The 16,047-nt window shown below is 49.4% G+C and overlaps 1 protein-coding gene across 1 annotated transcript in view; it reads right to left on the minus strand.

Moving 5' to 3' along the window:
* Positions 1-3,173, minus strand: part of enkur (enkurin, TRPC channel interacting protein) — a 36,041-nt gene extending 32,868 nt beyond the window's left edge. Inside the window, exon 1 of the mRNA XM_080217305.1 lies at positions 3,054-3,173. Coding sequence (XP_080073431.1) covers positions 3,054-3,130 — 77 coding nt within the window. The 5' untranslated portion in view covers positions 3,131-3,173. The remainder of the gene's footprint in view (positions 1-3,053) is intronic.
* Between the last annotated feature and the right edge of the window lie 12,874 nt (positions 3,174-16,047).

Consider the following 16,047-nt stretch of genomic DNA (forward strand, 5'->3'; position numbering starts at 1 on the left):
CCCTCCACCACCCCCCCTCCACCACCCCCCCTCCCCCTCCCCCTCCACCACCCCCCCTCCCCCTCCCCCTCCACCACCCCCCCTCCCCCTTCCCCTCCACCACCCCCCCTCCCCCTTCCCCTCCCCCCCTCCACCACCCCCCCTCCCCCTTCCCCTCCACCACCCCCCCTCCCCCTTCCCCTCCACCACCCCCCCTCCCCCTTCCCCTCCACCACCCCCCCTCCCCCTTCCCCTCCACCACCCCCCCTCCCCCTTCCCCTCCACCACCCCCCCTCCCCCTTCCCCTCCACCACCCCCCCTCCCCCTTCCCCTCCACCACCCCCCCTCCCCCTTCCCCTCCACCACCCCCCCCTCCCCCTTCCCCTCCACCACCCCCCTCCCCCTTCCCCTCCACCACCCCCCCTCCCCCTTCCCCTCCACCACCCCCCCTCCCCCTTCCCCTCCACCACCCCCCCTCCCCCTTCCCCTCCACCACCCCCCCTCCCCCTTCCCCTCCACCACCCCCCCTCCCCCTTCCCCTCCCCCCCCCTCCACCACCCCCCCCCTTCCCCTCCCCCCCTCCACCACCCCCCCTCCCCCTTCCCCTCCACCACCCCCCCTCCCCCCCTCCACCACCCCCCCTCCCCCTTCCCCTCCCCCCTCCACCACCCCCCCTCCCCCTTCCCCTCCCCCCCTCCACCACCCCCCCTCCCCCTTCCCCTCCCCCCCTCCACCACCCCCCCTCCCCCTTCCCCTCCACCACCCCCCCTCCCCCTTCCCCTCCCCCCTCCACCACCCCCCCTCCCCCTTCCCCTCCCCCCCTCCACCACCCCCCCTCCCCCTTCCCCTCCCCCCCTCCACCACCCCCCCTCCCCCTTCCCCTCCACCACCCCCCCTCCCCCTTCCCCTCCCCCCTCCACCACCCCCCCTCCCCCTTCCCCTCCCCCCCTCCACCACCCCCCCTCCCCCTTCCCCTCCACCACCCCCCCCCTCCCCCTTCCCCCTCCCCCCCTCCACCACCCCCCCTCCCCCTTCCCCTCCACCACCCCCCCTCCCCCTTCCCCTCCACCACCCCCCCTCCCCCTTCCCCTCCACCACCCCCCCTCCCCCTTCCCCTCCACCACCCCCCCTCCCCCTTCCCCTCCACCACCCCCCCTCCCCCCCTCCACCACCCCCCCTCCCCCTTCCCCTCCCCCCTCCACCACCCCCCCTCCCCCTTCCCCTCCCCCCTCCACCACCCCCCCTCCCCCTTCCCCTCCCCCCTCCACCACCCCCCCTCCCCCTTCCCCTCCCCCCTCCACCACCCCCCCTCCCCCTCCCCTTCCCCTCCCCCCCTCCACCACCCCCCCTCCCCCTCCCCCTTCCCCCCTCCACCGCCCCCCCTCCCCCCTCCACCGCCCCCCCTCCACCGCCCCCCCTCCCCTCTCCCCCTCCCCCGCCCCCCTCCCCCCTCCACCGCCCCCCCTCCCCCCCTCCACCGCCCCCCCCTCCCCCTTCCCCTCTCCCCCTCCCCCGCCCCCCTCCCCCCCCTCCACCGCCCCCCCTCCCCCTTCCCCTCCCCCCCTCCTCCCCCCTCCCCCTTCCCCTCCCCCCCTCCACCGCCCCCCCTCCTCCCCCCTCCCCCGCCCCCCCTCCTCCCCCCTCCCCCTCCCCCCTCCCCCCCCCTCCCCCTTCCCCCCTCCCCCCTCCCCCTTCCCCCCTCCCCCCTCCCCCTTCCCCCCCCCTCCACCGCCCCCCCTCCCCCTTCCCCCCCCTCCCCCTTCCCCCCCCCTCCACCGCCCCCCCTCCCCCTTCCCCCCCCCTCCACCGCCCCCCCTCCCCCTCCCCCCCCTCCACCGCCCCCCTCCCCCTCCCCCCCCCCCTCCACCGCCCCCTCCCCCTTCCCCTCCACCGCCCCCCTCCCCCCTCCCCCTTCCCCTCCCCCCCTCCACCGCCCCCCCTCCCCCTTCCCCTCCACCGCCCCCCCTCCCCCTTCCCCCTCCACCGCCCCCCTCCCCCTTCCCCTCCACCGCCCCCCTCCCCCTTCCCCTCCCCCCCTCCACCGCCCCCCCTCCCCCTTCCCCTCCACCGCCCCCCTCCCCCTTCCCCTCCCCCCCTCCACCGCCCCCCCTCCCCCTTCCCCTCCACCGCCCCCCTCCCCCTTCCCCTCCCCCCCTCCACCGCCCCCCCTCCCCCTTCCCCTCCACCGCCCCCCTCCCCCTTCCCCTCCCCCCCTCCACCGCCCCCCCTCCCCCTTCCCCTCCACCGCCCCCCTCCCCCTTCCCCTCCCCCCCTCCACCGCCCCCCCTCCCCCTTCCCCTCCACCGCCCCCCTCCTCCTTCCCCTCCCCCCCTCCACCGCCCCCCCTCCCCCTCCCCCCCTCCACCGCCCCCCCTCCCCCTTTCCACCGCCCCAGCCCCTCCCTCCACCGCCCCCCCTCCCCCTTCCCCTCCCCCCCTCCCCCCCTCCCCCTTCCCCTCCCCCCTCCACCGCCCCCCCTCCCTCCACCGCCCCCCCCTTCCCCTCCCCCCTCCACCGCCCCCCCCTCCCCCTCCCCCTTCCCCTCCCCCCCCCTCCACCGCCCCCCCTCCCCCTTCCCCTCCCCCCTCCACCGCCCCCCCCTCCCCCTTCCCCTCCCCCCTCCACCGCCCCCCCCTCCCCCTTCCCCTCCCCCCTCCACCGCCCCCCCCTCCCCCCTTCCCTTTCCCCTCCACCGTCCCCCCTCCCCCCTTCCCTTTCCCCTCCACCGTCCCCCCTCCCCCTTCCCTTTCCCCCCCACCGTCCCCCTTCCCTTTCCCCCCCACCGTCCCCCTTCCCTTTCCCCCCCACCGTCCCCCTTCCCTTTCCCCCCCCAAGTCCCCCTTCCCTTTCCCCCCCAAGTCCCCCTTCCCTTTCCCCCCCCAAGTCCCCCTTCCCTTTCCCCCCCCCAAGTCCCCCTTCCCCCCCAAGTCCCCCTTCCCCCCCAAGTCCCCCTTCCCCCGTATCTCTCCTGTCTCCACCTGCCCAATCCCCTATCCCCCTCCCTCCTCTCCTATTCCTCTCCATTCCCCTTACACATGTCCATTCCCGTCTCGCTGAGGATGGGTGTATCTCACTTGAGTGGCTGTCGAGGTGGTGGCTCGGGTCGGGGCAGCAGGTTGTAGATGCACTCGCTGGGGATCTCCTCCTCCATGGCGGCTGGCCGCGCTGTCTGAAAGCAGCTGGACTGAGGATGCTACGTCACCATGGCGACCGTTACCAACAACAGGCTAGCTGCCGGGGAACGTCATTTCCGCGCTCTCTGCTGGGATAAAACATCAGCTCCGTCACCAACCGCGGGAGCATTTGAACAGGAGAGGGAAGCCGCGCGCGTAAGTGGCACTGAGAGCGAGAAAAAGTGTGTTCGTTACATGGAGAGAGGGTGTGTGATAGATAGATATATGTTCTATGTACATGGAGAGAGGGTGTGATTATAACTGACAAAACCCTTGAGGGGTACATGAAAGTAGGAGGGAACTTAAATGTGGAATTAGGAGTGCTTAAAGGGGCCATGAAATGTCTTTAGCAAATGTGATCAGTGAGAATAAAGGCATATATTAGGAGCAAGAGACAGAGTAGACCCACTCAAGGACAATGGAGGGAAGTTATGTGTGGAGCCCCAGGAAGTTGGTGAAATCCTTAATGAGTACTTCGTATTGGTATTCACCAAAGAGAAAGATTTGATGGATGTTGAGGTCAGGGATAGTGTATGAATGCACTAGAGAATGTCAATATCATAGAATCCTACAGTTCAGAAGGAGGCCATTTGGCCCATTGAGTCTGTACCAACCATAATCCCACCTAGGCCTGAGCCCTGCAACCCCACACATTTACCCTGCTAATCCCCCTGACACTTGGGTCAATTTGGCATAGCCAATCAACATAATCCACACATTCTTGGACTGTGGGAGGAAACTGGAGCACCTGGAGGAAACCCATGCAGACTTGGGTAGAATGTGTAAATGTCACACAGACAGTGACCCAAGCCAGGAATCAAATCCAGGTCCCTGGCACTGTGCAGCAGCTGTGCCACCCTGCTGCCAAAATATATCAAAGGAGGAATTGTATATCCTAAATTCCATTAAGGTAGACAGATCCCCAGGGCCAGATGGGATCTATCCCAGGTTACTGCGGGAGGCAAGGGGAGAAATAGCTGGGGCCTTAACAGATATCATCACACCCTCTTTGAAAACAGGCAAGGTTCTAGAGGACAAGAGAACAGCCAGTGTGGCGTGCAGTTCTGGTTACCACATTATCAGAAGGACGTGGAAGCTTTGGAGAAGGTTCACCAGGATGTTGCTTGGTCTTGAGGGTGTTGGCTATGAGGAGAGGTTGTATTTGTGGAAAGACGGAGGCCAATAGAGGTCTGCAAAATTATGAGAGAGGGTGAATGTTCAGAGGCTTTTTCCAAGGATGAAAGTGTCAATTACAAGGGGGCACAGATTTAAGATGAGAGAGGGAAAGTTTAAGGGAGATGTGCAGGGAAAGTTTTTCACAGTGGTGGGTGCAAGGAATGCACTGCTAGAGAAGGCGGTGGAAGCAGGCACATTGGCAACATTTAAGATCCATCTGGATGGGTACATGAATAGGCAGAAAATAGATGTGGACCAAGTAAGGGCAGAAGGTTTCTTTTTTAGTTATGGCATCATGATAGGCGGAGGCTTGGAGGGCCAGCGGCTGTTCCTGTGTTGTACTTTTCTTTGTTCTGCTCAAGATCCTGAGGGGTATGGACAGGGTAAATAGTGAACAATGGTTTGCATTCAAGAGAGCAACAGAAAGTAGAGGGCACAGATCAAAATAATTGGCAAAAGGAGTAAAAGTGATGTGAAGAAAATTTTTTTCACCTGGAGTGGTTGGAATCCGGAATGAATTTCCCAAGAGGGTGTGGAAGAAGGTTCAATCAAGGTATTTAAAAGGGAATTGGTTTACAATTTGAAACAAAAGAACATGCAAGGTTATGGGGATAAGGCAGAGGGTGGGATTAGGTAGAATGTTCTTTCAGAGAGCCATTGCAGACTTGATGGGCCAAATAGCCTATTTCTGCATTTTAAAGATTCTGTGATACTGTGACTTTCATTGCAGCTTAATAATGGTTGAAGTGTCCTGTGAAGCTATGTCGGAAACCCCTTTTGCATCTTGTGAGTGCTCATTCAAAGGCCAACACATACTCTTTGACTCCTCCAAACTAAGCATCAACCTCTTCACAAGGCTAGGTCCTTGTCCCTGTACAATGATGAGTGGAAGTTGAGCCTGTAATTCAGTTGGTTTGCCATGGTGCCCATTATCTGTAATGGTTCCCATGTGTCGGTGGCTAGCTTGGCCTTTGTGTCTTCTAAGCTCATGACTGAATTCCAGGCAAGCTTCCACTCACACAATCAGGGAGCTCTTACTCCATGAGGCCTGCAGGCAGATCTGTAGATGATCCCCTGTGACTGTCATAACAATGGGTCATTGACATTGTTCTTTAATGCCATTCTTGTTATATAAATGGCAAAAGTATAAAAATACTTCTCCCTTTTTAATATTACGGACATTATCTTTATTAACTATTCATATACATTAAATGAAATTTATTTTAGAGAAGTAATTGCTGCAGCATAAATGTTAGTGTCTGCTACATGAAGTATGGGGATTGGTGGACCCTGGTAACCAGCATCATTACACATAGTGCATGCAATCTTGGCACTCAGATTAATCTCAGGTGTCTGTTTTAGCAGATCATTTATTCATTCACATCGATTGTATGATTCATGGAATCCAAGGAATGGAAAATAATGTCTGTTCTCTGCACGTCATGATTGAATACTCTTAATGTCTTAATGTGTGTGTGTGCGCACGTGTGTGTTGTGTGTGATTAAATACTGGCTTTTAAATTTCAGGCTTTTATAGTTGGCAATGTGATGTGTTATATGCTGCATCTGATCACACCGAATTCTTTATAGCTTCAATTTATCTTCAGATGACTTAAAAATATCTCTTATCTCCCAGTTCAATTGTATCCTTTTCTACAAACATTCCTATATGCCTGATGAAAATCTGTTGTGCGAGGGATTAAAATATCAATATTGTGGCCCTCGCCCTGTCCACGTCATACTCACCCTCCGCCTTATATAGCTGGGATGACTAACTCTGATGAAATAAGGGACACTGTTATAATCGGCCTGGGAGAAGTGCGCAGATTCTCTATCTCAGTGCTAGGCAACCTGCGGTCCAAGGGCATATGCAGCCCATCTGGGTTCTGAGTGTGTCCCATGAGACATCTTGTTGGTCATTGTCTATGTACAGGGCTACCACATTCTGCTGATTTCTGTCTGTGTAATTTTGTCTTAACTGAAATGACTGAAGTGGCATGCATGTAAGGAACTGGCAAATGAAGTGAGGTGCATACTGATTACATGTGGCATTGACTGTGAAAGCTGTGCACTCTCTGCGTCCTTTTGATTTGGAGTTGACTGTTCTATTAATATATAAATGGTTATGGATTTTCAAAAGTTATGAAATATTTGGCATGTATTAAATGTATTTAATCTAATTCGTGGGGTCATGGTTAGAGAACAAGCCTGATTCCACTGAGATGAAGGAGGCCACTCAAGCAGCCCATTCACTTGTCTAGGTTGTTTATCACTGCTCCAACTCCACTACTTCACAGGTTACAGTAATAGTTTAAATGTTTAATTCATTCACCAAAATGGCTAGTATACTACTGATAGACCCTGAATAAAGTGACCTAAAGTTGGCTTCTTTCAATAAATTCAGAATAATTAATTTATTATAAAACAAATCCTTTTTAAAATAAATCAAGTTTCAATGCACACACATATAAAAATCAAAATAAAAGACATTTAAGATCTCTGGAGAGGTTGGTATTGGGGGAACACTATAAAAAAGGGTAAAGTTCAAAATGGTTTGGATGTTGGTGATCTGACAAGGTGCTGGTCACAATAGTTAATTGGAGTCCTTTCAGTTGGATCTTCAATGGAAAACGGCCTTTGTTAGCTCTTGGTTGTCGCAGCTTTGCCAGCTTTCAAAGTACAGATGTTTTGTACTGTTTGGAAAATTTTCTGGCTGAAGGTAAAAACTCATTCTGGAACTGCAGGCATTATAGGGAGAGAAAAAGAGTGAAGTAATCTTCCTTCACAGTTTGCTTTCAAGTCGCAACACAACTGAGTTTAAAACAAAATGTTCAGAAAGATCTCTGAAACCAGATGTTTTTAACCAAACAGCAAGCCCCTACAGCCTGGCAACAGCAGTTTTTTTTTGCTTTAACTCAAGTAACTCTTTTTGCTTACCAAGTGTCTTGCTGGTTAGCTAACTGAAGTCATGTGATTTCTTGGGAAATGCAGTTTGCCCACAGACCAAAGTGAACTTGTAGCCCTTTTTTTAAAAAAAAACTCAGGACTGTGTTCACAAAATTCAGGAGCAGAATGGTCAGGTAGTAAAGGACAGTGGAGGATGAAAGAGACAGTGAGAGCAAAGCAGAAGGAAGGCCTATATTCTCTGGAGTTTAGAAGAATGAGGGGAGATCAAATTGAGGTACATATGATGGTAAAAGGTATGGATAAGGTAGACGTGGTGCATTCTAGGATGAGAGGCCATAGTCTTAAGATAAGGGGTAGCAAATTTAACAAAGAGTTGAGTAAAGACTTTCCAATTTTTAAAAGCATAAAATTCAAACATTGCTAACATGCCTTCATCTGTAAGAAAAGAAACACCATTTCCAAATGCACCTCATTGCAAAATGTACAGGAAAACATATGCACCAATTAAAAATTCAAATGTCCACCCACCTACTCTCATTTACTCCTCAGACAGAATCTAAATAGTTTTCATTTTCAAAAATTACATTATCAGCAATTGTATTATCAGCAATATGAACAATCTTTAAGATATAAGGCTGCATTAACAAGCCCCATGAGAACTGTTTGGCAATATGAGTCTTAAACTTCTCCCAAGGCATTTTGGTCAGCATACAGGCAGCCATCATAGATGTATACCTCCAAATGTTTGTAAGAACCAGTAACAATCCCAGGGTTTCCTTTTCTACCATAGAATATCCTTTTCAATGCTGATTTTTTTTTGAAAGCAAAGTATCCCACTGGCTTCTCTGTGCTTAATTCACCTTGTTGCAAATAAGGTCACTCCCACCCCAAGTCATTAACATTGATTGCCATCTTGAAGGATTTAGTGAAGTTAGGGGCAGCTAATACCACCGATTCGTTTGTTAGAATTATCTCCCGTTTCTCAAAAGCTGTCTGGAGCTCTCTTGTCCTTACGACCTTTGTCTTCTTTTGCAATAGCTTCGTTAGTGGAGCAGGTGTTGTACTGAAGTTTGGCACCAATGTAGGGTAGCAGCCACGTGTCCTGAAAAATCTCATGATTTCTTGTTTAGTTTTAGGGGCAGGAAATTCGAACAAACACCATACTGTTCTTCGCCACACTTGTCGCTATCCTATTATATGTCCGATATAAGCTACCTGTGCTTTCACAAACTCATCTCCAAGGTTTTTTGAGATCTGTTAAAATAGGGCTTCCTCCCTAACCGAGGGACTGGGCAGGAGTCTGTTTTGTTACTCCATTAATCTTTCTGTAATCTATGTAAAATTTGCAAGACCCATTAGGCATTAATGCCACTGGAGAAATCCAATTGCTTTGACTAGGTTCAATCAGACGATTTTCCAAAATGTGTTGAATCTCCGTTTTCACTTAGACCTGCATTTCAAGGCTTAAATGATAAATGCATTGCTTTATAGAAGTAGATTTCCCAACATCCAGATCATACGTGGCCATTTTCCTGCCTTCTCCCCATAACCGTTCAACCCATTACCAATTAAAAATCTGTCTAATCCCTCCTTAAATTTACTCACTGTCCCAGCATTCACCACACTTTGGGGACAGTGAATTCCGCAGATTCACAACCCTTTGGGAAAAGTAGATTCTCCTCAACTGTTTTAAATTTGCTACCCCTTATCCTAAGACAATGGCCTCCCATTCTAGAATATACCTTATCCATACATTTTACCATCTCAATTCGATGCCCCCTCATCCTTTTAAATTCCAGAGAGTATAGGCTTTCCTTCTGCTTTTCTCTCTTTGTTTCTTTCATCCTCCACTGTCCTTATTACCTGACCTACCTGCTCCTTCTTATCGTCTTCCAAATGGTTGTATTGTTTTAACTCATTGATATGACAGTTGATTCTTCTTACTACAATTTGGGATGTGTATCAAATAATTTACTTTATCAGCCCTCTTTAAAAAAAACTTGGATGGACCACTGAACCATGCATTCAGACGTTTGACCTTAAAGGCAATAGCATTAACACTTCATCCACTGGTTGTGACATTTGGGTCACAGCCTGCACATCAGCCCATTCCTTCAGCTTCATTTGAGAAACTTTAAGATGTTCTTGAAGCACTTTGCAGGTTCCAGTGAGCCATTCCTGGAACACAGATACACAATCTAATAGAGGATTCATTCCTCTATCCTAAACCTTTTCTCAGGATTTATTTCAGAGAACCTTTTATCTCATGCCCATAAATTAATTCAAAAGGACCAAAACCGTTAGATTCATTTGGCGAATCTCGGGTAGCAAAAAAAGGAAGTCCAGCCTTGTATCCTAATCATGGGGATATTCATAACGATACAGATGGGATTTATCTGGTCCTGCTGCAGTGAACGGAGATTTGGCTGAGTGCCAAATTTCCCCCCTCATTTGCAGCAGTAGCAGGGTGTGAATGGCCGGTGAGATCGTGCCCTAAATCTTTGTTTTGAGAGTTTGCTGGTACCCCTCTAGAACTCTTTGTGCTGTGGATGATACGGTGTCGACTTTAACTATTTTGTATCCAAACATTTTTTTTTAGAAATTTTAGACATAAAATTGGAAGCTTGATCCAACAGGATCTCCATCGATAATCCATATCTGGTTAAAGAACAGGGTTACCTTCTCTACCACAATCTTAGCTGCTATTGTTCTCAAAAGAAGCCTCTGGAAACCGGGTTGCCCTATCCATAATAGGAATGCTATACTGGTGTCCTGTTTTCATTTTCAGTAACAGACGGTAAAAATCGACCAACACTCTACTAAATAGTTACTCAAAAATTGGTATGGGAATTAAGGGTGCTGGTTTGATGATAGGTTGTTATTTACCCAGGATCTAGCATATATGGCACGTTTCATAAAACTGCATGATATTCTGTGAAGACCTCGCCTGTAGAAGTGTCAGGTTAACAGCCCGGGTTTTCCGAATCCCTGCCATAGGAATTTTGAGAGCTATCCATAATGTCTCTTTTTGATATTTGGGTGGTGTCACTCTCAGATGAACAAGTGGAGTCTCCACTTGTTCTGCTCATGAGATTGCTTGAGAGCTGGGAGGAGCAGGAGACACAAACTTTATGTGCAAAATGTGGGCCTCCCCGGTCCAGGATTTCCATTCTTCCCCTGACCATAATCACCTCCATTCCTTTCCTCCATTCGTCACCTGAGAGTTCTCCTGCGTATCCTCGTTGGAAGCCTCCTGCTTCATGCTTGATGCATTCCCGTGTTTCTTATTTCACTGATTTGGGTTTGGATAATTATTTTGTCTGATGTATTTAAAAATAGCCCAAAAATCAAGCCTCAAATCAACAAGCCCTGATGAGCCTGACCCTTGCCCTGCTGATCCAGGCCTTGCTGCTTGTCCGGATTTTAAATTGGGAATTAAGCCCATCCTTTTTTTATTTTAAAATTCTTTCCCTTGCTGCAGATATGGCTAACATTCCTGGCCCACAGTACAACTATTTATGGCAGTCTGCAAAGTCAATTGGGCCATCTGCTTCCTAGCTTCTGCCAATATCAGTATCTCAAGGGAAGCCAATCGTGATCCTCAGACATCTCCTTCCCCAGCTATCTGTCCACAATATCACATTTCCAGCAGTTGGGAAATTTGGGGATTAAACCTGCACCCAGCCATTCCATTTCTTGTGTTGGAGTCACTGGGGCTTTAATTACTCCTGAAAGCTTTAATTTCACATGCACTGTGAAACCTTAATCAAATGATTAAGAACCATAAATTATATTGTAACAGGCACCCAATTCAATCATGTTAATCCTTGTTAACTGCTGAAAAGTTCTTTATTGATGGAAACCCATTCACAATGATTAGATGAGAAAATGTCTGTCAAATTGAAATGAACTTATCTGCAATTATTTTTATGGATGCAAGATCTGTAATAAGTGGTCAGAAGTCACATCTCACACTTTTTTTGTATGATTCCTTTTTTCAATGAATTTAAAGAACCCTCTGATCACCCTGAGAAAATCTGTTCGCTAACGAGCAAAGGTCAACGGACAAAATAATATTTCTTTGAATGTTGTTTCAAATTTGAAGCTATAAAGTTATTTATTGGATTTTTTTTTTTACAAATGTTGCTGTGGTTAACAGGAGAATAAAAGTTGGTGCTTTACCTTGAAACAGTCCCTGGTAGGAATTACGATGATCCATTGAATTAGGCATCAGTTCCAAACCTGGGAAGAATTTGATCAGAAAGTTGCCTGAGATCACCATGCTAAGAGTGATAGCCACCTTCTCCAGGGCAAGAAGGGGCAGTTCAACTATGGGACCCTCACTCCTGAGGGGAGTCCCCAACGAGGTCAACCCCATCTCTCTAGCCTAAGCCCACCCAACCCCTTTCCCTTGGAGTACCCTCCCTCTGCAGCCCGGCAGTGGCAGAGGGACATATGAGAGTACTTATTTACCTCCTTGCCCCTCTTGGAATCCAAGATACCAGGTCAGGGTGTCACTGCCAGTGTGCCAGTGTCAGTGTGCCAGGGAGCAGTGCAAGGTTGCCACTGTCAAGGGGAAGAACATAAGAACATAAGAACATGGAGCAGGCCATTCAGCCCTTCGAGCCTGCCCCGCCATTCAATCTGTCGCTGATCTGTCGCTGCTCAGTTCCACTTTCCCGCCCTCTCCCCATAACCCTTAATCCCCTCTCCTATCAAAAACCCATCAACCCGCGTCTTAAAAATATTTAGCGAGGCAGCCTCCACCGCTTCAACGGGCAGAGAATTCCAGAGATTCACCACCCTTTGAGTGAAGAAGTTCCTCCTCAACTCTGTTCTAAACCGCCCCCCTTTTATCTTGAGGCTGTGCCCCCTAGTCCTACTGTCTTTTTTGAGCGGGAAGAGTCTTTCCACCTCTATCCTATCCATCCCATTCATCATCTTATACGTCTCAATGAGATCTCCCCTCATTCTTCTAAACTCTAATGAGTACAAGCCCAGTTTATTCAGCCTCTCCTCATAGCTCAACCCCCTCAACTCCGGTATCAGCCTAGTAAACCTGCTCTGCACTCCCTCCAAGGCCAAAATATCTTTGCGCAGGTGCGGCGCCCAAAACTGCACACAGTACTCCAGCTGCGGCCTCACCAATGCCCTATACAGCTGCAGCAAGACCTCCCTACCTTTATATTCAATCCCCCTCGCTATGAAGGCCAGCATCCCATTCGCCTTCCTGACCACCTGCTGCACCTGCAAGCTGGGTTTTTGCGACTCATGTACAAGGACCCCGAGGTCCCTCTGCACCATCGCCTGCTGCAGTTTTTCGCCCCGTAAGTAATAGTCCTTCCTACCATTCTTCCTACCAAAGTGGACCACCTCACACTTGCCAACATTAAATTCCATTTGCCAGTTCCTGGCCCATTCGCCCAGCCTATCTAGATCCTTCTGCAGACTCTCCACACCCTCCACACAATTTGCCGTTCCCCCAATCTTGGTGTCATCAGCAAATTTCGACACTCTACATGAAGGGGGCATCTAAGATGGAGCCTGATGGAAGATGCTGCGTGAGGGGGGTTGGGGCCTGGGGGGACCTTACATCAGAGTGTGTCTCTTGTGTGGGAGGGGTGGGGAGGTCAACATCATGCCAATGTGGTGTGGTGGGCATGATCTGTTCTTTTAGTCATGGGGGGGTGGGTGGGTGGCATGCCCTTCTGCGCTGAAGAGTTGCGGGGTGCTCCCCTTGTCAACGGATGGTCACCATGTCCATAGTGGAGGAGGGGCTGCCTGTCTCTGAACGCTGAGATCATGCTGCCCTTTAGAAATGACGCTCGATCTCTATGAAGCCAGACTGGCTGGTTTGTTTTGTCTTGCACACGTTTACATTGTAAAGGTGGCTGAATTCCACCTGACAGGTGCTGCCAGCACTAGCAGGAAGCACTGTGCTTTTCCCACTGGCAGCAGCACTTATTTTTTCATTTTGCTGAATTGTGCCCAGTTTGTTTCCATTTAGCCTGATCCAAATGCTCTCCTGTGAAATCAGAATTCCTGTTTTCAGTCATGTAGACTAAAAGATGAAAAGGCCTTTCATCGAATGAAATTTATCCCTCTGACATTTTCCACTCTTGTTATAAGTGCAACTTTAAAGTAAATCTTTTGATTATTATGTAGTGGATCTACCAAAGTGGTCTGAGGTGAAGAGGGGCCAACTCTTCAGTATTGCCATGAATCAACAGAATAGACAATGTGCTTGTAAATTCGCTCGCTTTTTAAAATTTTTATTCCACAATGATTTTTTTCAAATACAAGTAACTCTCACATAGATATTACTCGCAGCAATTTAAATGCTTACTTTCTACCTCAGTATTTATTGGTTAAATGCATTTTTAAAAATCTATTTAATTTTATTCTGAGCTAATCCACAGTGACGCAGATGTGGGTGCAGGTGACAAGTATAAACTGCAGGAGTGTAAATTCCATCAGCAGTCTACGTCAGCAATATACATTGGCATTAAATGTTCATTAAAACATCAAGTTAGATGCATATATAGCCTTGTGCCTTGCACATTCTTCCTATCTGCCACACTTGCATTTCCTGTGGCATAATTAGTTTGCTACGTTATTTCCTCACACCGGAGCATTACTTTTAAACATTGAATTACAAATAAATTACGATGCAGACACAAACCTAATTGGTTCACATTGATATTTACCGTCTGTGAGCTGTATTTCTAAACCCATGTGCCTGTCATTTTCCCATATCCCTTTACTTCCCATTTCCTTTTAACATTTATCTAATCTATTCTGTTAATTTGGGCCCTGAATTTAGTTCCTTGCAGGATTGAAACAAATGTGCTGTTCCAGAGATTGGGCTAATTTTAATTCCCAGTGCTCATTATTGACCATGAGCTTTTCTGAACAAGGTTACAGGAACTTCACACAGCAGCACTACCTTGTGATGCATTCCATATATTAATATATGATCTCTTAATGCCATAAAATAGAATCATAGAATTCCTACTGTGCAGAAGGAGGCCATTCAGCCCAATGAGTTTGCACCGACAACAATCGCACCGAAGGCCCTATTCCCACAAGCCCACACATTTATCCCTCTAACCTACACATCCCAGGACACACTAAGAGGCAATTTAGCATGGCCAATCAACCTAACCCACAAATCTTTGGTCAGTAGGAGGAAACTGGAGCATTCAGAGGAAACCCACACAGACACAGGGAGAATGTGTAAACTCTGTACAGACAGTGACCAAGGCCAGAATCAAACCTGGCTCCCCGGAATTGTGAGGCAGCAGTGCTAACCACTGAGCCACCGTGCCACCATAATAAATCTTGTTCTTTCCCCTCCTTGCTCTTCCAGGTCCTCCTGAAAATCAAGGGAGAAAAAGAGAGTCCTTCTGAAGAGGCACAATCATCATAGAATCCCTGAAGTGCAGAAGGAGGCCATTTGGCCCATCGAGTCCACACCAACCACAATCCCACGCAGGCCCTATTCCTGTAACCCCTCATATTTACTCTGCTAATCCCCTGACACTAAGGGTCAATTTAGCATGGCCAATCAACCCAATCCACACATCTTTGGATGGAACACCCAGAGGAAACCCATGCAGACATGGTGAGAATGTCTGTGTGAAGTTTGCACAGTGACCCAAGGCTGGAATTGAACCCATGCCTCTGGCGCTGTGAGGCAGGAGTGCTAACCACTGTGCCACTGTGCTGCCCACGTATATCATGTGCTGCATCACTCCTAAACACCAATGTAGAAATTGCTTTTGCATCTGGATAAGAGAGTGAATCGGAAGAATCTCCATGTAAGGAATCACCCTGCACTGGTGAATGTTGTAAGGTGTTGGATACCATTCAGCAGGTCTTACTGAACTGTTTGTACTCTTAAGTGTGACCACAGTGTATATTTATTAACTACAAGAATTACAGACATATATAAAGAGCTCAAATTAGGAGCTGTCTCATTAGCATAGAGATTGGCTGAATTTGAAGTTCTTTAATGTAAAAATAAGGAAGTGACGATGGGTTAACAAGGATTGTTAAAGCTGAGGCAGGTTTTGTAACTTTTCAGATAAAGGGATTCAGAAGGCCACTATTCTCTGGCCTGCCTAGCCGACGTGTGTGTTACCTCTACTTCTTGTGATCTTCCCTCACATTTCTTGTTTGACAGTGCCTCTTGTTATGCCCAGTATGGGCATGTCATATTTTAAACTTTCAGTCAATACTTCTAAAAATTGGACACAAACAAGCTGTTAAGATGACTACTGTAAATCACTTGATTTTTGTAATCTGTTCTACTGATATTATCAAATCTCTAGCAAATAACTAATTAAAGATACACCTAGGGGAGAGTTCCTCACAGCCATTTGCTGAATTTACATATCTTATTGTTTAAGGACGGGCTAATGGAGCTTCCACACTTCTACCTGTATGTTTCATATTGGGCAAAAAGGAAGATCGGAATTCAATGGCTTTTATCAACATTCTACTACAATAGTCCCCTTCATTCAAACTAGACTGAGTGGACCTCAGACGTGTTAACCCAGTAGTCATGTGATCAAAGCTAATTTCAGGGACCATACACTTATTACCCCAGGATCCAGCACATCCATCAACCATCAGCCAGTTTGAGAACCAGACTCAGAAACTAACTGCAAGTCATCCAAGCAGCCAAAGTACTTAATCTGTTCCAGTTTAAAAGTTCACCTGAGAAGCAACCTCCTGGATGATTGAATGTAAGAAACCACACAGCTTGCTATGAACCCTTCATTTTACAAGACCCTCACTTCAAGTTTAA

Source organism: Carcharhinus amblyrhynchos, chromosome 2 (genome assembly GCF_965287045.1).
Source record: "Carcharhinus amblyrhynchos chromosome 2, sCarAmb.v2.hapA, whole genome shotgun sequence".
In the NCBI taxonomy this organism is placed as follows: Eukaryota; Metazoa; Chordata; class Chondrichthyes; order Carcharhiniformes; family Carcharhinidae; genus Carcharhinus; species Carcharhinus amblyrhynchos.